Below are 24,076 nucleotides of genomic sequence, written 5' to 3'. Positions count from 1 at the left end.
TATTTGATTTCTCTGAAATTCAGAGTTAATTAATCTAATTTTTAAATCTTACATTATTTTTTTCATGTACATTGCAGAAAATGCATTAAAATTATAGTTCAATTGTTATGTCAATTTGGCAGACAATTGCCTAATAAAAACAAATATTTACTGTGGCTACCAAATTAGTAGCAACTTAGAGGGCTGATATACAAATATATCTTTTATATAACTACCGTATATACAATGAATTCAATTTCAACTTATTTCAACATTGTTTTATTCAGCTTTCAAAATATATTCTAATTCTTCTAATCTTTTGCTTTTATAGTTCAGGAACACACTAAACAAAAGTACCGGTATTTGTATAAGGTTTAAGACAAAAGTAATGTTATTCCTCCACTGCACAGTGCCCTCTGTTAACAAGAAAAATGTATGTGCCATCAAATACTTTAGACAAATTAAAAAAAAATCATCTCACTCTTTCATTTTCGAAAGAATAATTTCACAAGAAACATTTAAATTTGTTGGCAAGGTCTAATGTCAGCTATATAACTTGAAAAATCAAAATTTGCAATTAATATAAAGTGAAAATGTAAATTAAATTAGTTTTTTTTAAACTTTTATTTTGTGTTTTGCATTTAATTAAATTCTCAAAGTGTGACTTTTGAAAGTTTACACTTAGTTTTGTCTTTGCATCATGGGAAGACTGTTCTCTGAAAATCATTTTCCATAGAGCATATGGTGAGCCACTGTAATTTGTGCCCCATATTCAATCAGCTAAGAATAATACATAGAATGGCAAAAAATAATGTCACATTTGAGTCAGTTTCTTTTCTTCAATAAATGTGTTTCAAATAATTCTAATTTAGGTTGTTGCCTTTATGCTGATATTCAAATTTTTTACTTTCATTTCTCATAAAATATTGCCAAAATACCTAAAAAAAAGCTGTGATGTACTTGTTTTTAACTGCATGAAGACAAGAAACCCAAAATATTTTTGTTTCTTACGAAAGCTTATCATCTAGTGTGCATTATTGATATTTCACGTTGTCTAACACAAAGTGTGTCGTGACATGATAAAATACATTTCCTGAAATCAAGATACAGAAAGTTATCAATATCATATGCATATTGTTTTCCTCCATAATTCTGTGGTATATACTTGACAGTAAAAATGTGTCTACTTAAGACTGGTGCTATAATTGACTGTGATTATATTATCCACTGTATCACTTCAAATTATTATAATATATATATATATAGAAATGAATTTGAATAAAAGAATTATAATGATATACGAGTATATTGTGTTGTAATGTATGTAATGTCTCAAACCATATTTGCTGTATAAGGCCATGTGAGAATTTAACTAATGTCACAAAACTAATAATTGCGGGTGTTGACACAAAATGAATAAATCTGTATGAGGTCAACCCACAATTGTGAAAGCAACTTAAGGTAGAAGCCTACTCATAAATACAAAAAAACACAAATTTTATTCATTTTGCAATAAATTGTACTCCAAGGCAATATAAGGATATTGACCTAAAAAAAGTTGGGGGTCACCAGCCTTTTTTTTGAGAAATTGATGGTTGTATTTTAGTAGAAAGTCGCCATTTTGACACTATTATAACACTTTTACCACAGGTTCCTATGGCAGAGATATTATGCAATATCTCAAAATCTAACCTGGTGAAAAAATCATATATTGTTAATGATGGGGTACTTTTTGTTGTTCTGAATTATTTAAAAAATTAATGTTCGGAACTGTTGCCTGGCACACAAAAAAAAAAACAATTTAAAAAAAAAAGATAATTATCTTTTTCTGACTTTTTTTTAAATATTGAGCTCACTGCTGTCTTTTCTGACTTTTTTGTATTGCTAATTGCAAGTGGATGTGCAGGGCAGGGCAGAGTGTACTTGGATTTATACTGTTGAATGAACAGTCTGCCGGAAATCATACAAATTTTTTACAACATCTTGTATATTTGTACATATTAATGGAATGGTTATGGTTTTTTTAATAAGATTTTGTTTTTCTCTGATGAGTTGGGAAATCGACCAAATTCATAACAAACCTTGCACATTTATCAAACTATTACAATATTAAAGACCTTACAGTAAAAAAAAAAACACTGACAGCATAACAATATCACTGTTATGCCACCCATCAAATATAAATATAGTAAGATCAATCCCAAATGTTTTGAAATGTCTTTCTGTATTATGCAAATTATGTGCGACAAATGTTTCACACTAAAACGTGCAGGCTATCGATTGGGAAATGCATAACACTAAAACAAACGAAATGTCGTATTTAGGATGCGGTGGCGCACTTCCTCACCAGAAGTAATAGAATTTTGAACAAACAAAATATTGTATATTGAAGATTCGAATGAGTACTGTGAAGAAATTAAAAGGGACACCACATTTTTTGATAGTGTAGAATAAAACAGGAGCGCCATGCATGCGCGAGATATGGGACTTGTATGAACAAAGATGGCGATTTGACTGATGCGAAGAATATAATGAGTACAAACTGAGACGTTACTAAGCTTTAATTATGTCACTTTCTTGATGATTGGAAGTACAGTTTTTAGTAACCGTGTTGGAAGGTATCGAACGTGTCACACCGGCGGTAATTAGTGTGCGTTGCACTTTGGGTAATACCCGTACTCGCGATTTTCATTAGAATAGCGTATTGGATTATGCATGTACCATGTATATGGCGAAGTCACCAACTAAAACCTTTCATTTCTGGTGTATGTTTTTGCAGGATCTTTAGATTATTCCTAAATATGCGCGTGCAATGTGACTGTTTGGCAATAATTGGTCTTCGGGTGCTGCTGTTACTATTGAATAGCTTCAATCAGAAGGAAGCGGATCGAAAGTAGCCTAACACCGTAACGGTGGCGTGAGTGGCGCCCTTAGCCGATGGCTCTCACCCCGCAATGCTGATGTCAGTGGCAGAGGGCGCGACTCACGCCACAACAACAGGATGATAGATCAAATGCTGTCTCCCACTTCACACAACGGAGTGTTGGAGTTAATGTTAAATGTGTCTGGTAAATAAACTAGTATATCTAGTATTTGCTGTGTTTAATATTATATGTTTTATATCTCAATCATTCAATTGAATGTACAAGTTTAAATATTTATGTAAGTTTGCACATTTAGGCAATACATAGTTTACTTTAGCCGAATCCATTGTGACAGTTTTATTTAACGCCTGTATGTCTGTCTATATTGTATAAACTGTAGTTGACTAAATCCAACAATTTAAACCTGGTAAAATGAGATTTTGTAAAACATCTTCTAGAACAACATTTTCACACGATTCAATTTAGCAATGTCTTTATAGAGTTGTATTTTTCTGAGAAACACGTTTCACATATTTCCCCGTTGAACTGTTGTATTTGAGGATGGTCGTTAAATGCACAACGTGACACAATGTGTCTTCTTCATTCATTCGGTATCAAGAATATCTAATTTTGATATGACATACAATACAGACGGATACATACGGATACAGACTGTAATGAGTCTGAGCTGTCATAGTAGTTTAGCTCGGTGAAGCAAACGGAGGCTGACGGATACAGTTCTCATTTCGAATTTTGATTGGAAAAAAATGTATGCATTTGCTTGAGAAAGCAACAGGTGAAAAAAGAAATAATGATTTATCTGTGATTCTGAAATTCTCTACAAGTTACTGAGCATGTTACTATAGCAACCTATACATTGTCTGACGCTTTCAGTCACGCCAAATGACATGTGAATTAAACAGGACGTTCGTAACGATGTAGGCCAGGGTATCTTTTTTTTATCTGATTTTAGCCACGACGAAATAATTACAGACTATCGACAACAGACTTTCATAAGCGCAATAACGAAATTGGCCGTCAGGTAATCCCTTAATTTCCAGATGATGTATATGTTGTTATATTAGCATGCTAGTCAGTAACTTTAGAGAATCACAGATACATTTTATACTCCTTTTACCCTTGTTGTTACATGAACATTCGTAATTCCAGTCCATCGTTTTACATTAACTTTTGCTGCACACCTTCAACACATGTCGTTAAAATAGTCCTACATGAACCTCTTGACACACGACAATAACACGTACATATGAATAGGGTCGTGAACCCGGAAACGTACAATTGTTGTATTTCCAGTGACAGTGATAGGGTTGTTTAGCAAATGAGGACACGTATATTGCATAACGTACGCTTTACAAGACATGCCTGGATTGTTGAGTACAATAGTTGTGATTCTATCTTACCAAGGTAGGTAGATAGGTAGGTAGGCATTATCTGTTTTGATAGTAATGACAGTTGTGCCCACAGTCTTACCCGTTGGGCGTTGTGATGTCGGGTCATTCGTTTCGCACAAGGTAGGACTGCAGTTACGACCCTTTTATTGGGTGTCTACATAGCAATATAAATACGACTACCAAGACGGCCACTATACACGTCGTACTAGGACATGCAGGTAAAAACAAATGTCAGTTCAGCACACTACAGCGAACAGTATGCACCCATTTATATGACCGAGTTAGCTTATGGATGTGTACACGCTCTGTTTACAATTATTACGTTAACATATTACAGTGTATGCAGGTGAGCGTTATTACACTAAATAATCAGCTTAATGATACTCCAATCACTTACTTGCTCACCCCTTAAGCCATCCTATAATAGTGAATATTTATTTGTACGTTTGAATTCAATGTTACAATGATACAACCGTACGAACAACATTGTATGGTGACCATCGTTGTTATGTTTCTAACAATTATAGTGATTACTAGTAGTTCTAGAAAATATAAAATTGTGAGAACATTTTTTTTTAAATTCGGCTGCGACCTCCTTAAGCATGTAGGGCCATTGCATTGGGTATATACAACAGCATTTGCATGATTCAAGATTTGATGAATTATGTCGCTATAATAAGAAAGAAGAGATATATATATATAAACATTTTCATTCCAATTACAACATGCAATCAACGTTACCCATGCTTAGAAAGTGGAAACACTATTTTTGACCGAAAAAAATATATAATTAGGCAAATATAGTGGTTGGGAAATTTAGGGAATATATTTTTAGTGACAAAACTGAACATCATAATACGTTCACCCTAACCAAAATAGTCGATACAGAAATGATGATGATTTTGCAGCGTGTCCTAAACACCAGCAATGGGCGTGAAAGCGAGGTTCATTCCCGATATCGCGCAACGTTTTTGAAACTCCAAACACGTGTTTTGAAGTAAACGTCGAATATATTATTCTATGTACTTGCTTTGTTAACATTAACTCATTCTGACATTCAACTATGAAGACGTCGAAATATCAGATTTAAACAAATATTTGTAGCAAAATCACCATTCCACGTTTTGTCAAAAAGGGGTCTGAGATATTGTCATTAGATTAAATTTTACAAATGAACAACAATATATAATTCATAAGATATATGTTTCTGAAAACGTCATCTAAAATATTAAAGCACTACAATATTAAATGCTAATTAGGAACGACAAAACAATATTTTCATAAAATAAACAAACTTGAGTGAAATTTGTTTCACATATTGTTAATTTGAAAGCTTACGTTTTTGTAGTCGAAAATATCAAGTTTTACTACAACTAGAACAATGCAGATATCATGTGGAAATGTACAACGTGTGCATAAATTGCAGCGAGTTAATGTGTGTAAGAGAAACACAGGTGTACGCTAGAACTGTGACAGATCTGAATATAATGTACGGACTAAACTATGTATACAATATGTCCAACAAGTCATATGAGCGCATTCAATACACGCTATTTCAAACTATCGTTTTTTGACCGGTCAATGGTAGCATAGTGGTTGTCCTACCTTAGGCTGAATATCAAAAGGGTCGACCCCTACCTTGGGTGAGTGTGCTACAGACTCAATGGGAAGGTCAATTCCACTGGCCGAGATTCATTCACTATCGAATGCGACTTTGGGGGAACATTGGTTAAGGTCCACAGTTGCTTGTGTTCAACCGAGCCTGGTTGACGCCAGAATAGTGCATTAAACGGCATTTGACAGAGAGATAGCCACACAGCCCTGTCATGTAGTCCCAAAACATGACTATGACTTCTGTGGCAAAATGCACTATATGTCAGCACTAGCACTATCGTTTTGGGGACAGTGAGACTTGGTGTAACGGAGAGAGTTGTGAGTTCGAATCTCATGTGCCTGTAATTTCGATAACATACGTTTTTTTGATACAAAATACAGTATGATTCTAAATTGTTTCCTAGAACCAGCCACCATCATTACATCGCCATCTGACCAGACCGTAGTGGAAGGCTCTGAATCAGTCACATTGCATTGTACGGCTATCGGTGACCCGTCCTCCATTACATACACATGGAAGAAAAATGGCGTTCTTGTCAACATAGTTGATCGATATACGATCCATAATGGAGACTTGACAGTATCGGATCTAGTGAAATCAGACTATGGCACGTTTACGTGTGTTGCAAGCAATGGGGTCGGTCAACCAGACACCGAGTCCGCGTTACTAACAATACATTGTAAGTATTTACCTGCTTGCTTGTGATTTGTATCATGGTTTGTGATTTGTATCATGGTCTATTATGGCATTTGTTAGCTTAAATTACTAAAATTGTGATCAGTGGGACATGTTTATTTATAGGAATCTAACCTCATTCATTTGTTGTCGTTCTCAATGGCACTTCATGTAATTTCGCGTGTATGATTTATTTTTATGCATCTTCTATTACGATGAAGTCTCGCACTGTGTATAAAATTAACCTAGGAGTAACAGTTCGTTGACTTTAACGCATACCAAAGCTAAAACGATACGTGATAAATAACAAGGGGTTTGGCTGATATGTCTTTTAATGTAAATCACCATTAGTACTCTCAGCGCAACAAAGGCATTCCCGTCAATAGTCATTGCAATATATAAATATTTATAAAGATGAAGGAAATGTATTTGTTTCGCTGAGAGTATCATATAAATAACACGATTTTGCAAATATTGTATTTGAAATAAACAAAGTTAAAAATTGGCAAAATATTATTTTATTTCATAATGGCCCATACAGTTGTCCCGGAGAGTGTTTCACTGCATGGCCATACTACCCACGTGATCAGTGGTGATGACGTCGTACTGACATGTCGAACTACAAGCAGTAATCCATCAGCTGTACTACTATGGTTCCGTGATAATAACCAAATAGATGATACGGTTAACAATATAGACTTTGGAGATTTACTAGAAACCATTGGCAACTATGGCGGAACGATATCCCAACAAACTACTGTAAAGGGGGTAATTATTCACTGGGTTTTAATTTAGCTTATTTCGCTGACTGGACAAATGCGCTAAATTAAAACACAGTGAATATGTAAAAATTAGCATAAAACACATTATCTAAATGACGAACCCGTGAATTTAAAACCCACTGAATATGCCTGAAATGGTAAATCAGTGAAATTTAAACCCAGTGAAACTTAGTCATTTTACAGTATAACAATATCAACAACGACTGAAGATAACCAAGCAGTGTTCAAATGTGTTGCAATAAATACAGCGGTTGCTGGTGACGTGGCTTCAGATAATGTAACCATTACGGTACTATGTAAGTATTTCACCTGAGCTAAAAAACGCACGAAACCGTATTTGAATATTAAAGTACTGTAAAATGACTAAGTTTCACTGGGTTTAAATTTCACTGATTTACCATTTCAGGCATATTCAGTGGGTTTTAAATTCACGGGTTCGTCATTTAGATAATGTGTTTTATGCTAATTTTTACATATTCACTGTGTTTTAATTTAGCGCATTTGTCCAGTCAGCGAAATAAGCTAAATTAAAACCCAGTGAATAATTACCCCCTTTACAGTACATACCTCCATTCGCAATTCTGTTTATTGAAGCTGGAGGGTCGTCACCTGCGCACGCGCGGGAATTGAATCCCAAGCGACGATAACAACACACGCTAAGAACGCATGGGTTGACGCTTGTTTGTAAACAATGACACGCTATGGTCATTTGACGCATGCGCAGCTGACGACCCTCCTGCTTTAATTATTTCAATGCAAAATGTTATAGATTACGTGTATTTACAGACTGTTTTCTGTCACTGTCACAGAATTGTGTTTATGTTTGAACTTAAGAAAAACAAAAAAAAAACTAACATTTTGCTCTGTTTCTGGAGTAACTCGATGTTTTATGTGACTTTTTCTTTTCGTCTATTACACATCCGTGAACATATCACCTTGCCCGTACGTGTATGACATGTTGTGTTGTGGCGGAAAGTTGGTTGATGAGCATTTTGGAGAGTTGTGCCCTGATCGAAGGTTTTGTAGTGAATGACTGACTTGTTTGTTTGCTGGACAAAATATTGCAAATATATTTTGCGTTTAACGAGTGATAAGCGAAAAATATGAAGAGCTTGTGTGATATTTGTATCCCGTCCTTGATGAGAAGTAGTAAGATGGTTGTATCAAGTTTGTCTCCACATCTACTTACCCAAGTAAAAAACTACTTGCGAGCGTCTATATCACGTGACATTTTGTTCGAATACGTCATAATTGTAAATTCGAAGAGAGGATGAAAAAACGTAAATCCAGCAGTTTGCAATATTTTTAAAGCAGGGGAGTTGTCACCTGCGCATGCGTCAGATGGCTCTAGCGCGTCATTGTTTATAAACCCATGAACCTTTGCGTTTTTAGCGTGTGTTGTTATCGTCACTCGGGACTCAATTGCCCCGCGTGCGCAGGTTTTATTATTTTTGTATTTAACTGGTTGTTTGGAGCTCGAAAGTTCAAAAAATAACAACCAAACGTGCGGAGGGACACGAAATATCTCGGCCTGATTCAAAGACTGTTATCTCCGTTCAAGCCACAGTTGGAGTTACGATTTGCGTATGACATAACGATGCCAATTTGTTTGTTTATATTCCTAGCTGTTCCAAATGAGCCGAAATATATTTCTGTAATTGATCGATATTATGATACCTTAACAGTCGCCATTGAACCTGGGTATGACGGAGGCGATCATGAGAATATTGTGTATTACATTGATTATCGTTCATGGAGAGAAGCGTCATTCATCACAATACAGTTGCAAAGAAATGAACTAGAAAATATAAATACAACGACGAGACTTAGTAATTTGGAGCCTTCATCACGGTACGAAATAAAGGCATATGCAAAAAATACTGTTGGTCGGGGAGACGTTAGTGATTCGTACGTATTCAGAACACTAGGTATGTTGAAATTAATTTTCTTGTGAAATTCACTCGCATACAACCTAGTTAATATCAACTCGTTATTCAATATTGCTCGTATTTATGAGATGGCAAGGTCTTAGATACTAGCATTTATTATGTTTGAAAGGCACTAACGCGTGTAAACACTTTGAGCTGTTGGTATGGGGGTCTCACCGGCGTCGTCCGTCCCGTGTCCCGCGTGAAGTTTTCCTTTAAACGACTTCCTCTTCAAAAGCACATTCATATTTGTACCAAAGGTACTTGGGTGGTCCTCAAAATATGCAAATTTGGATTTTTAGTGAATATTTTTGTCATTTTTGGTAACAAATGTTATTTTCGACAACTAGTCCGAAACCGTAAGTTCAAATGCTTTCATATTTCCAGCAATGATACGTGGGGGTGGTCTTCTGTCAGATTTCTTAAATTTGTGTAAAAATATGAAAATTTGGATTTTTAGTGGATATTTTTGGTAATTTTTTCTTATTTTCGACAACTAGTCCGAAACCGTAAGTTGCAATGCTTTGATATTTACAGTAATGGTACTTGGGGTGATCCTCTGTCAGATTTGTTAAATTTGTGTCAAAATATGCAAATTTGGAATATATTATAGTGAATATTTTTCTCATATTCTTGTTCCATGATAATGAAGACAGCAGAGCTATTTCAACTGTCAGGTCGCTTGTTTATGATATACAACTTGTTTGTGAACATTTGTACAAGTCTACGTAGGATTTGTAACGAACCCTAACAATAGAGCTCATGTCTAGCAGTTGTAAACATCTCCCATTCCGATGTGATAATGTCACTGAATAGACCCAAATTTAAAATATGTGACTATGAATATTAAATCAATGATTTTAGGTCATAATTACGATAATTAATTGCCCATATGTGTAGATTTCGTCCACGAAAATTCAATTTATAACGCACAAACTGAAAACACGCCACTAACAATAAGAAAGGATCATCTTGCGACCATATCACCTGATATGTAACTAACTATTTCTTGACACGCTTATTAGTCGCTTATCAGCGTGTTTTGTTACTTGACTTTAGACCAACCAATCATTGAATTTGACCTTCAACTTGGAAGATTATCTTGGACTCGCCACGAGTTCAAAACATGTGTAAAGATTGAGAAATCCGAGAAAAACAAGACATGGGAAGTTCTAGAAAGTTGCGTTGGTGGCGATATATTAGAGTATCCTGTTGACGACGAATCCGCTTTGTATAAAATAACGTATTGCACAGTTGACGGGGTTTGCGAAGAGACAGGATTCGAGCCAAAGACAAGCATACTGACTCTTGGTAACGTAGCTATTATTTATATTGTTCGCTATTTACTGTGTTGTCGAAATATCTAGTCATTTTGCATTTAGCATGTATTACATGTTTTAGTGTAACGGTGCATTATATGCCAAAAACCGTATTCCATGACTGAGACTACATGACGAGACGGGTGACCGTCTTATCATAATATCATTATCGTATCATTCCGTCGCCAACCAGGCAAGGAGACCACCAGTAAACTTTGTGGGTCGATCCCTTTTTGGCATTTAACCAAAGACACTTTTTCTAGTGTCTTTGATTTAACCTAATGTAGAATCTGGTTCGAATACTGTGTTAAACTCTTTTATAGAATCGACTTCCGAGTCGGATGGCAGTGTGACCATTGCAGCAGGGATCCTCGTTCCCCTACTTATTTGTTCATTGTCCGCTAATGTTATTTCAGTTATTATACACAAACGTAAAAAGAAACGAATTCCAAAACAGGTATTTCTGGATTTTTATCTATTTCGAACTTTTATTGCTGAGAAAATGTCATTTTGCCTTTTTTTTATTAACACTGTACTATTGTTATGGCCAAAGTTCTGCTTTATTATTTTTACTTAGTCATTGTCACCGAAATGTTATTTTAGGCTCTATAGCCCTATCTTATATTTCACTTAAATGTGCCTTTTGTTAGCTGACGGTATAGCGCCACCTACAGTTCGAGTTACATTTATTACTTTGTTTTGGAGGTAGTAGATAACGAACTCACAGACACTATCTGCTGCCTGAGAGCTGGTAAAGTTATTGATCTTCAAATACTTTTACGTCAAATCGTGTTCAATGAACACCGAAACTACCGAAATACGACTATACTGAGGTCGATTGTGCTTGGGAAGATCTACAAATACGGTATGAAACATTTGATTGCGTTTTTGAGTGATAATTCATGTATTTGCGTGAGGGCATGAAATGTTTATTTACCGATGATGCAATAACATGTGCTTTTAAACCCTGTTCACTTAGTACTTTACTTTGATGATTTCACATTATTCTTGCTCATGATATTTTCATAGATTACGCATGTCTAGTGATTTCTAAGTGATTATTTGATATGTTAGTGATAGATTTCTTGCATATATTTTTTGCTGCATTACGTCAGTTGTTTCGCCACTAGATGGCGCTGTCAGTCTACCACTCATTGTCAATTTATAATGCCAAAATGTGTTAGTGTAGAGATGAGACATGATATTTATTGTTTCTTTTATTTATTTGCTATTTCAGTCAATCGTTCATCATATGTGTACTCGTACTTCATTGCAAAGTTTGGTTGTACTGAGTTATACTTAAAGGAAATAAATTGTCATCAATCATTACGGACATTTGTTTCATTATTGTGAGGAAGACGCATTGACGACGGAGTGACCCAGCTAATCGGCATATGTATCTATAGACATTTTCATGAGCTACCAGTAGAAGACACAGGGCTCTGGAATATGGGTTTATAGACGCTACATTTACATTGACGTATTTGATCAACCTCCGTTGAGTTTCCAGGGCAGTTATTCTTTGACATACGTGTTAAGTGTACTGAAGTGTTGGTTGATAGTAATCTCAGTCAGCAATACACCTGATACACAACTAGTAATTACGGATAAGTCAACTGCAAACTGACAAGATGGAGGAAATGTTTGCTAAGCGAACGAGAGTGCAAACTGAAAGGGCCAAAGAATATTTCACTGAGGTCAAACAAAGGAACTGCACTTCTATATGTAAGCAGCTTAATAAAGAAACTGATTCTATCCTGGTTTTAATGAGAGACCCACTGACGGACTTGAAATCATTAAGGCAAGCCTATACCAAGTGGATGGTGTTATACGAGGAATTCCTCATTACCCACGATGAATACAAGCAACTGTTATCACCAGAGGACCAACTTAAACATGAAGGTTGGTTCAGACCACAAAGTGAACATTTTGAAAGTGTGGGAGCCAGTGCAAGGGCATGGATAAGACGTGAAGAGTGTGAAGCGCGAAGATTGCTTGATGCAAATGTGAGGCCAGAGGACAGCGTTTCACAAACTAGTAAAACACCGTCAAGTCATTCACAGAAATCCCATACTAGCAGTACCTCAACACGCTTGAGCTCATTGACCATGGCAAGAGCTAAAGAGGATCAAAGAAAGGCTGAACTGTTAGCTAGAGTAGCAAAGTTGAAGCAAAAACAAGCATTAGAACGGGAAAGACAGGCGATTGAACAACTTCAAATTGAAGAAGAACAAGCGATTCTACAGCTTAGAATTGAAGCAGAGAATGCAAGGAGACAAGAAGATCAAGCTAGACTGCAACGTAGAATGAAAGAAGAGCAAGCAAAGATGCAACTCAAAATAAGAGAAGAAGAGTTGGAGTTGGAAACCGAAATCGCTGTGTCAGATGCACGACGAAAGGTTCTGGTTGAGTTAGAAACTAATGAATTCGAGCAAGATCAAAGATTGCATGACATTGACATTTCTCAAAGGCAAAGTGATGTAGCACATAATGAGCAGCTATCTAGATGTCAGTCAAACCGTATGTATAAAACACCTAGTTATATTGGGGTTGTTGATAATATGTTTAGTTCTAATAAGGACACTAGTTTAGGAGAGTGTAATATTGGGCCAGTATTGAGTCCGACTGCAGTACTTCCTGCACATATTGATGGTGATGTCGGTGGGACCTGTGTGCGCGATGCGCGTGGGTTGCGTTGCGGTTTTGAGCGCGTGGGTGATGCTAGCTATGGGCCCTCTGCTGCAGGTAGTCGGTCGTCTAATGAAGATATTCTGGCGGTGGTGAAAGAATTGAAAAAGCCACAGTCTGACATCAAGAAATTTGGAGGCAACTGTATAGAATATAAAAAATTTGTTCGCCAGTTTAATGCTAGAATAGGATTGGTTACTGATGACATTGAAGAGAAAATGAACTACCTCGAGCAGTACACTTATGGGGAGGCAAACAAGATAGTAACAGGTTACAGTTATCTCGATGCAGAACAAGGATATCCAGCCGCATGTAAAGAGCTTGAGAGAAGGTATGGTGATGTACAAATGATTGCTAGCGCATATCTAGAAAAGGCAAAAAACTGGCCAGTTATCAAAGCAGACGATGCTAAAGCACTTGATGAGTTTGCCATATTTCTGCGTGAGTGCGAGTACGCAACACAAAGCATTGAAGCCATGCAGTCAATGGAATATCATGACCACATGAAAGTACTTGTTGGTAAGCTTCCATACTATCTTCACGGGAAATGGAGAAGCCGAGTATATGATGCTAGGCAGAATGGGAAGCCAGTCACTTTCAAAAAATTGGTGGACTTTGTGAAAGCCGAATCTGAACAGGCAAACGACCCATTATATGGAAGGAAGGCTTTGCACGATGAAAGCAATTCAGGTAAAGGCTCAAAGATACGGACACAATCTAAGAAAACAAGGGGAAGCTTTGCAACAGATGTCAAAAATGTTAAACCAGAGACCAAAGCTGAATGCGGTGGACCAATTCAAGGTGGTTCAGTAGGAGACCAAGCTCAGAATGAGACAAGAGTCACTAGCCAGTACACTAAGATACATGTAGCATTTGAGAAACCGTGTGCTTATTGCAAAAGTGCCAGTCATATTATGGAAAAATGCGATAACTTGACAAAAGAATCTCGTGATGTCAAGTTAAATTTCTTAAGAAATAAAGGAGTTTGTTTTGGCTGTTTAAAGCCAGGACATCAAAGCAAGAATTGTCGCTCTAAGGCAGTATGCATACAGTGTAAAGGACATCACCCCACTATCTTACATGATGATAATTACAGACGGAGTTGTCAACAAACAGAAGACGTATCGCCAAATAAATATGGCAACCAGAAAGCCACTACCGCATGTGTAAATGTGAACAAAGAATTGAGTGGTCAAACAGGGGCCGGTAACAGTGAGTGTACTATGGCAATAATCCCAGTATTGGTAAAGGCTAAGAATAGTGGTATAGCCTTGGAAACATATGCTTTCCTTGACCCGGGCAGTAGTGTATCCTTTTGCACTGAAGACATAATGCGAAAATTGGGAGTAAATGGTGATAGAGCAAAGATTACTCTTGACACAATGGGTGTCCCTCATACTATGAGCACCTATATTCTCAAAGGCCTTGAAGTGAGTGATTTAGGTGGTGAAAACACAGTGAAGCTACCAAAAGTCTACACTAAACACAAAATGCCTGTTTCGCGCCACCACATGCCTACTACAGAAGATGTTACTAAATGGCCACATATGTGTGCCCTGGATCTGCCTAAGGTGAACGCGGATGTGGGATTACTTATTGGAAATGGAGTACCCGATGCATATACTCCACTAGAAATATTGACAGGACCACGTGGGAGTCCTCATGCTTCAAGAACTCTCTTGGGATGGGTGGCATGGAATGTTGTCCGTGGTGAAGGTGACAATAAGATTGACACAGTTCAAAATAGTTTGACTGTCAATAAAGCTGAAATCATTGCCATACAAGAGATAGAGGAACTAAGGCAGTTAGATAAATTGGTCAGAAGCTCTATCAACATGGACTTTCCAGAACACTCTATCAACGATAGGAGAGAACACTCTCAAGAGGACAAAGCGTTTATTGAGAAAGTAGATAGCTCTATGCGCTATGTGGATGGACACTATGAGATTGGTTTGCCATTTCGTAAGGACGATGCAAGGCTACCTAATAATAAAGACTATGCCATGCAGAGACTTAAAGGACTTGAAAGGAGAATAAGGAAAGAACCCAAGTTTCATGCTGACTACACAAAGTTTATGTCGGATATTATTCAAAAGCATTATGCTGTTCAGGTTCCGCAGGAGGTGCTTGATAGAGATGACGGTAGAGTCTGGTATATACCTCACCATGGGGTATACCACCCTAAGAAACCAGACAAGATACGAGTAGTTTTCGATTGTTCTGCGAAATGGTGCGGTGTATCCTTAAACGACTTGTTACTACAAGGACCTGATCTGACTAACAACCTACTTGGTGTTCTCTTGCGGTTCAGGCAAGAACCAGTAGCCCTTATGGCAGACGTAGAGGCTATGTTTCATCAAGTAAAGGTCCCAATACATGACAGCGACTGTCTGCGTTTTTATTGGTGGCCAAATGGCGAACTTGATAGAAAACCTGAAGTATATAAAATGATGGTTCATTTATTTGGTGCAGTATCGTCACCAAGCTGTTCGAATACAGCGCTACGCAAGACTGCTACAGCTAATAAGGATGAATTCAAGCCGGAAATCATTGATACTGTTCTAAAGAACTTTTACGTAGATGACTGCCTCAAATCCTGTGATACCGAGACGAAGGCAATATCCGTTGTACAAGACCTGATAAGTATCTGCCGCAAAGGAGGATTCAACTTAACCAAGTGGATTACCAACAGTCATACGGTCTTGAAATCAATTCCTGTAGACAGTCAAGCTAAAAATGTGAAGCAGTTGAATTTGAGTTATGATGATCTCCCCACCCAGCGTGCTCTTGGTGTGTATTGGAATGTTGAATCTGATACGCTAGGATTTGGGATAGACATTCAAGAGCGTCCATCTACAAGACGAGGTATATTGTCAGTAATAAGCTCTATTTACGATCCTATAGGACTAGCTGCTCCTTTTGTATTACCTGGCAAGATCATCCTACAAAACTTGTGTCATCGTGGTATTGGGTGGGATGATGATATTGGACCTAAAGACCTGCAGAAATGGCACAGATGGGTAGCAGACCTGCCACAGCTGGAGACAATCTCGGTACCTAGGTGTTTCAAGCCTGCAAGTTTTGGTAAGATAATGTCCTGCCAGATCCACAACTTCTCGGATGCCAGCGAGCTTGGCTATGGCACTGTGTCATATCTACGCCTAGTAAATGAGATAGGAAAGATTCATTGTGCCCTCTTGGTTGGTAAGTCTAGGGTTGCACCGCTGAAGAAAGTAACTATCCCTCGCATGGAACTGTCTGCAGCCACTATTTCGGTACGCATGAATAGAATGATACAGAGAGAGCTAGACTTCAAATTCAGTGAAACATTCTTCTGGACAGACAGCATGTCCGTCATTCGCTACTGTGCAAATGAAAGTACCCGCTTTCATACCTTTGTAGCTAATCGTGTTAACACCATTAGAGAGGGCTCACAGATGTCACAATGGAGGTACGTGGACACAAAGTCCAACCCAGCAGATGACGCTTCCAGAGGTCTCAAGGTGAATGACTCCATACGTAGAGAGAGATGGCTAAATGGTCCGGACTTTCTTTGGAGACCTGAATTAGAATGGCCTAAATGTAATGCAATACCTATGACGATCATAGATGGGGATCCTGAGGTTAAAAGAGAAGCTAACTCTGCGATTCTCAAAGGACAAGGACCAGAGACAGAAATCGATGGACTCTTTGCACGCTTCTCCAGTTGGATGAAACTGAAGAAATCAGTTGCCTGGATTTTGATGGCCAAATGTAACCTGCAAAGATGGGTTGCTAAACGTAAAGAGTACAAACAAGCCTTAAGTAAAGATGAAATGGATCCAGAAGAGAGAGACAAAATGGTGAATGAACAGATGAGAAAGCTAAAGATGGCAGCAATGTTGAATGCAAAGAAAGCAGTAAATGAAGTATATCTTACAATAGATAATTTGAGAAGCGCAGAAAAATGTATTGTGGCTTATATTCAATGCCAGCATTTTTCTGAGGAGATAGTAGCATTAACGTCAGATCAACCAAGAATTAAACGTACTAGTCATTTGTACAAACTAGACCCGATGATGGAAGATGGACTCATAAGAGTTGGTGGACGCCTAGCGCGTTCAATATTATCATACAGTGCAAAGCACCCAGTTATTCTTCCTAAAGATTCCCCAGTGTCAAACCTTATTTTAGAAGATGTACACAAAGGAGTGGGACACCTTGGTAGAAATACTATGTTGAACAGACTACGACATAAGTACTGGATCATGTGTGCCAATGCAATGGTCAGAAAGATAGTGTCTAACTGTGTTACCTGTCGAAGTTACAGAGCTAAAGTGGGTGAGCAGAAGATGGCAGACTTGCCTATAGAGCGGATAACACCAGATCACCCACCTTTTACTCACACTGGTGTCGACTACTTCGGACCACTTGAAGTCAAACAGGGCCGTGGTACAGTCAAAAGATATGGAGTAATATTTACATGTATGGCCTCTCGAGCAGTTCATTTGGAAATTGCTCATTCACTGGATACAGACTCCTGCATTAATGCCTTTAGAAGATTTAAAGCTAGGAGGGGCAATGTCAAATCTGTTCGGTCAGATAACGGTACAAATCTTGTTGGTGCAAAGCGTGAACTGCAGGCAGAAATCGATAGGTGGAACCATACAAAGATTAGTAGTGCACTCCACCAGGTAGACATAGACTGGAAATTTAATCCGCCAGCTGGCTCTCATTTTGGAGGAATATGGGAAAGGCAAATCAGAACCATAAGGAAAATTTTGTTTTCCCTCTTTAAGGAGCAAACAATTCACCTGGATGACGAGGCACTCCAGACACTCCTTTGCGAGGTTGAGTCCATAATAAATGGACGTCCTATTTCAACAGTATCCGAAGATCCCAATGACTTAGAAGCCTTGACACCTAACCACTTATTGTTGCTTCAATCTTACCAAAACTTACCACCTGGAGTCTTTGATAGAAATGATATCTACGCAAGACGTAGATGGCGCCAAGTTCAGTATCTGGCGGATATGTTTTGGAAAAGATGGTTGAGGGAATACTTGCCGCTGCTTCAAGAAAGACAAAAATGGTTACAACCTAAAAGGAATCTTGCCGTAGGAGACATTGTCTTGATTGCAGATAATTCCGTCCCAAGGAATGCATGGCCAATGGGCAAAGTTATTGAGATAATGAAGGACCGGAAAGGTCTAGTGCGAATGGGAAAAGTGAAGACCAAGGCCAATGTTTTATTGCGACCCGTTGACAAACTGTGCTTACTTTTGGAAGTAGATGTAGAAGGTGTCTCTGACAATTCCAAGCCACTGCCATAAAGTATCTAAATTCGATGGCCGGCTTTGTAGTTATTGGGTTGGATGGTACGTGTATTGCCTACCGTGAGAATGATTGCGGCGTGTCTGCGTGGTTCGCATACATGGGTTGCATTGTTGATGTCACTTTTCTGCTTGTGCATGGCTTACTATTTGTGGGACTTGATGCTGACCCATAGAAACACCTTAGTTTAGAAGAATTTTAGAATTTGGCATTTATAAAGTTTTGTGTAATTGTTACGACAGGATCTTCACAATTAAGGGGCCGGAATGTTATGGCCAAAGTTCTGCTTTATTATTTTTACTTAGTCATTGTCACCGAAATGTTATTTTAGGCTCTATAGCCCTATCTTATATTTCACTTAAATGTGCCTTTTGTTAGCTGACGGTATAGCGCCACCTACAGTTCGAGTTACATTTATTACTTTGTTTTGGAGGTAGTAGATAACGAACTCACAGACACTATCTGCTGCCTGAGAGCTGGTAAAGTTATTGATCTTCAAATACTTTTACGTCAAATCGTGTTCAATGAACACCGAAACTACCGAAATACGACTATACTGAGGTCGATTGTGCTTGGGAAGATCTACAAATACGGTATGAAACATTTGATTGCGTTTTTGAGTGATAATTCATGTATTTGCGTGAGGGCATGAAATGTTTATTTACCGATGATGCAATAACATGTGCTTTTAAACCCTGTTCACTTAGTACTTTACTTTGATGATTTCACATTATTCTTGCTCATGATATTTTCATAGATTACGCATGTCTAGTGATTTCTAAGTGATTATTTGATATGTTAGTGATAGATTTCTTGCATATATTTTTTGCTGCATTACGTCAGTTGTTTCGCCACTAGATGGCGCTGTCAGTCTACCACTCATTGTCAATTTATAATGCCAAAATGTGTTAGTGTAGAGATGAGACATGATATTTATTGTTTCTTTTATTTATTTGCTATTTCAGTCAATCGTTCATCATATGTGTACTCGTACTTCATTGCAAAGTTTGGTTGTACTGAGTTATACTTAAAGGAAATAAATTGTCATCAATCATTACGGACATTTGTTTCATTATTGTGAGGAAGACGCATTGACGACGGAGTGACCCAGCTAATCGGCATATGTATCTATAGACATTTTCATGAGCTACCAGTAGAAGACACAGGGCTCTGGAATATGGGTTTATAGACGCTACAACTATATTTTAGGTTCCAGAAGACGATGATACCGGCCCTTATGCAACACTGTCCCCAGCAACAAGGGAAAAGGAACCCGTATATCAAATGCCAATGGGAACAGGGATTAAGGTGAAGTGGTTATCCTGTTTTCGCAACGGATATGGTGTTGCGTTTCGACAGCACATGTATTAGTTTTAAATAATAATAATAAACAATTTAAAAAGACTTCTTAGCTATATGTCGTCCACTCAAAGTCGTATTGTATGTTAGTATTATACATCTGTCACCGTAACGCCATAAGTTCCAGCGTGCCGTAATTTTGCGGTAATTTACGGGGTATTTTCATCCTACCATATAAAGAATTGCGAATTCCAAATATGGAATGATTACACGAGTAAGCGTCTTCTAATAATAAAAACAAACTTGGCTGCCACCTGGGTTTGACCGGACTCCGCACAAAAAAGTTCGCTGATTCTATTCTAAACTTGTTTGATTTCGCCATTCCTATGGTGAATCCTTGGAAGGAAAAGATGTATAATATTAAGGTTATTACGAGGATACCTCAAAGTAAACACCCAGACAGTACGCCGTCGCATCGACCGACGCGCATATTTGCGCTGTACTGTCTTCGTGTATACTTTGAGGTATCCTCATAATAACCTTATATTATTAAGTGTGTTATATCGCACAATATTGTTATATAACGGCATTACACACGTTATTTTTGTTATTACAGGCGATGAAGTCTGACAGTCAGTGCCCATCACTGAATCTGTCTGAAGTTACCATGGAAACAGAATCTGCATACGAGATGCCAACAAAATAATTGCACATATTTAATATTAATTATTATCACTCCTCATAATGCATCAGCGAAAGCTATGGCTGACAAGTTACGTACTCGCTTGGCAGTCAAAATTGATCAAGTGATGAACACGTTACCCCTGTCCCGATATAACTGGAATGATACAACCTCTTCCATTAAGTGTTATCTGGTTGTTAAACGTCATCACAGTACAATCAATATCTATATATATATAGTTTGGCAGTTAACTCCGACGAATGACCGCATGTTGAAAGGAATGAACATCCTACGAGGCAATGTTAGGTCTGCCGTTATTGGTTAACCAAAGCACAACGGTGTTTCCCTAACGAACTCGTTTATTATTAAAACATGGTGGGTACGAAGGATAAGTGCGAATGTACATGTACTGCCAGGTACGGGTTTCGGGCAATTATAAAAGGTGAATATTGTAAGTTCGATTTGAAACAAAAACATACTTCGACTGAAATGTGAATCTATCATAAACATTCATAATAACAATAAATGATTCTTCAGGAAATATTTTGTCAAATTACAACTGACTGTGCTGTTTGGAGATTGTTCTGGTTACGGTAAAAACCAAATCAGATACTTTTATATCACATCAAAGTACTGGCGATATGGCATGAATATATGACGTGGAATTGTTTTTGTTGTTGAATTCAATTGAGTTCAATTGCTCAGGGAATTCATAACATCAATGTATATTTTGTTGATTGTTAATATTCGCCCGGCGAACACACTGAGCAAAATCGATCATGATGGCACCGAGAGGTCATCCTAGACGATAACATTTTAAATTGTTTTTAAACATTACGTATTGTTCATGGCCATACACGAGGTCAATGTGACTACCAACAGACCCGCGTCTGAACTTGGAATACTTCACGCTGTTTTCGCTTTTATGAAGTATAAACACATCCTTACAACTTGCTACCCTCATCCTGCCAAACCCATCAAGAAAGAATTCTGTATGACCGACACGCTCGAATTCTGGGTCGAAACCTATTGCCCTAATTGTCTGGGTTTTCGCCATAAAAAAATTCGTAACCAAATCAACCAGCATGCATTGCGGGTACTCTTCAATATTTCTTTGAAACCCCTGGCCCCTAGCCATGCAATTTCCATCCTCGTCCCCGGGAACTATCTCAACTGTTTTAAAGAACATATTCTGGATATATTTGGTTCCATTTACATCCTCGAAGAACGCACCGATCATGTCCAAGTTTACTCGAGGGTCCTCTAATTTTTCGACAAAATTTTCTAACTTTGTGTCAGCAGTAAAAATGAAATCATCGTCCACCCACACAAAATATTTTGTTTTTACTTGACTCAGAACGAGGTTGCGACCAGCGAACCATCCTTCCTTATATGGCATGATGTATTGTAGTACATTTAACCCGTCAATTGTCTGTGGTTCTTCTGAATCGTCGGCAACTATTATCTGCATGTCAGGATAATATGTATTCACGCTGCGAACGAGGGTCTCTATGCAGTTGTAACGCTCAAATGTCTTTGTTACTATAGTTACCTTTCTACTGATATCGTCCATTTGTTGCAAGTTGTAAAGCCTGGGACGAGGCTTCTTGCGTACATGAATATGTATGACGACGTTGAAATCGATCAGTTTTACTTCCACGGTATCCCGGATGTCAATGTCGTAAACAATGCTGCGGTACACTAACTTCTCCAGTAGCGAATTGAGATTGTCGCTCGGTGAGCTGAACGATAGTTTTAAGGTGGATGTTGCGTTTCCTTCTACAGTAATATTCACAAGAGACACGTTTGACTTATCAAAATATAATGTCCCAAGTCGTTTCGTAGACTGAATGTAAAGCTTAATTTTATTCGCTCTCTCCTCTGTTAGAGCTTTTTTGTCGATTGAAAGACCCACAATCTTAACAGATTTCAGTGGTTCCACTATTATACCGCCACCAACGTACGACATGGGAGATATCATTCTGCACAGAACCATCGGTTCGGACTTTGCATCCATATCGTTTTTCCAGTTGTTCAATTCTTTGCTTCTCCGTTCCTTGAGTTTATCCGTGAATGGTCCGTGAATCGGACCTCGTGCGCGCATGTTTGAACAGGTGCAACTGCCGCCCTCCAGCGACATTTTCTGTTTTAAATTCATAACATCTTCATCACTTCTGTAAGGAATTTCCATCCACGCCGTCGAGGGCAGTAGCTCCCTAACTCCTCGTCTGACGGATAAGTTTATCGATTTGTTGTAACGGTGATTCACAAGGAAGAACAGAGTGGTTACCAAGACAACCGGCAGCGTAATGTGCAAGCATTTCTTCATTATGTACGCATTCCAGTAAAAATATGCTGTCTTGTTCAACTACAAGCGATTACAGTCGCTTTACCATGACATGGTCCATTCTTGAATCGCTAGACATGAATAAACAAAATAACAGCATTATTCCGAGTGACGTCACCATTATTCATTAGTCATAAGATGTGGGTCTTATCATTATAGACTTTACAATTTTGATAAACGAGGAGAATCCACGGATTAATTTCAAAGTTCATGCTATGTTTCACTTTCATGTGCGATAATAATTACTAATACAGATAATTACTAATGTTGGGATATCATCAGACGGGAACTCGAAATGCCACGTTATAGTTCCTACTGTAGTGATTATTCCGAGGTCATGCAGCAATCAAAAAGAATGAACTTTATGTTAACACAAATAACGTATCAGGTCAATGCTGCCAGGCGTAACAACGTCAAGGCGGAAGTCAGTACACCGACAATGCTACGTTGATACAATATTCATTCGTAGTTAACATACCAGAGTGTTTATGTTGAATACGGACATATTTCTGACCTTACAGTGAGCATCCCCTGTATCGCCATGGATGGTGGTAGACCATTACGAGTGTCATGGCTGATGTACAAAGGTCGGACACTTCTGCGCACGCGTAGTAATAGTTCTTTAATCTCTCTGAGTGACGAAATAGATCAAAGTTAATATTCAACTTCTCCAGTCCGACATCGATGAGTGAAGTTAATATGTAACCAGCGACGTTGATAGGGCAACTACACCGACACATTACTGAAATTAAGGTGCAATTCGACAGTACTAATATTTTGCAGGCCGGGGATTTTTAGTTTTCAAGTTTTCAAACTGTATTCGTGTGAAATACTACATCACAGTCTAGCTCTGCGTTGTGTACGTCGCCACGAGTCCCATATGCATGCGGCGCAATGACCGCCGCAATTTAAAGGAACTGAGATGGTTTGATTTTAAAAACTTCTAAATTCAATTCTAATCTGACATAGGACACAAACAGTGAATGGTATACAACACATGAACTAAATTTGCAGGTATTTATTTTCCATCATGAATTTGGTTTTTCTTATTTTTCAGACAAATTAGAAAACCATCAAATTTATAATTTACACCACACTCATATATTTGATCTCTCGTAATAACTCGATATTGTGTTATTAGTACGAGATCTCGTGCTATTATTATCTCATGCT

The 24,076-nt window shown here is 38.0% G+C and overlaps 3 protein-coding genes across 3 annotated transcripts; 2 read left to right on the top strand and 1 right to left on the bottom strand.

Moving 5' to 3' along the window:
* Positions 1-4,222: 4,222 nt before the first annotated feature.
* Positions 4,223-20,582, top strand: LOC146736274 (protein turtle homolog B-like). The gene is made up of 7 exons (XM_085505250.1): positions 4,223-4,268; positions 6,274-6,549; positions 8,953-9,255; positions 10,315-10,566; positions 10,898-11,031; positions 19,785-19,883; positions 20,491-20,582. The coding sequence occupies exons 1-7, from the start codon at positions 4,223-4,225 to the stop codon at positions 20,578-20,580; spliced, it is 1,200 nt and encodes a 399-aa protein (XP_085361376.1). The 3' UTR covers positions 20,581-20,582.
* LOC146736275 (uncharacterized) lies at positions 16,635-19,633 on the top strand. The gene is made up of 2 exons (XM_085505002.1): positions 16,635-19,168; positions 19,541-19,633. Exon 1 carries the CDS (start codon positions 16,700-16,702, stop codon positions 18,572-18,574), a length of 1,875 nt encoding a protein of 624 aa, XP_085361128.1. The 5' UTR covers positions 16,635-16,699; the 3' UTR covers positions 18,575-19,168; positions 19,541-19,633.
* LOC100368131 (beta-1,4 N-acetylgalactosaminyltransferase 1-like) lies at positions 20,569-23,477 on the bottom strand. Its single transcript, XM_078009906.2, has 2 exons — positions 23,382-23,477; positions 20,569-22,974 (listed from the first exon to the last, which is right to left on the bottom strand). Exon 2 carries the CDS (start codon positions 22,883-22,885, stop codon positions 21,353-21,355), a length of 1,533 nt encoding a protein of 510 aa, XP_077866032.2. The 5' UTR covers positions 22,886-22,974; positions 23,382-23,477; the 3' UTR covers positions 20,569-21,352.
* Between the last annotated feature and the right edge of the window lie 599 nt (positions 23,478-24,076).

Source organism: Saccoglossus kowalevskii, chromosome 11, assembly GCF_978046115.1.
Source record: "Saccoglossus kowalevskii chromosome 11, keSacKowa6.1, whole genome shotgun sequence".
Classification (NCBI taxonomy): domain Eukaryota; kingdom Metazoa; phylum Hemichordata; class Enteropneusta; family Harrimaniidae; genus Saccoglossus; species Saccoglossus kowalevskii.
This window is presented reverse-complemented; position numbering and strand designations above follow the sequence as displayed.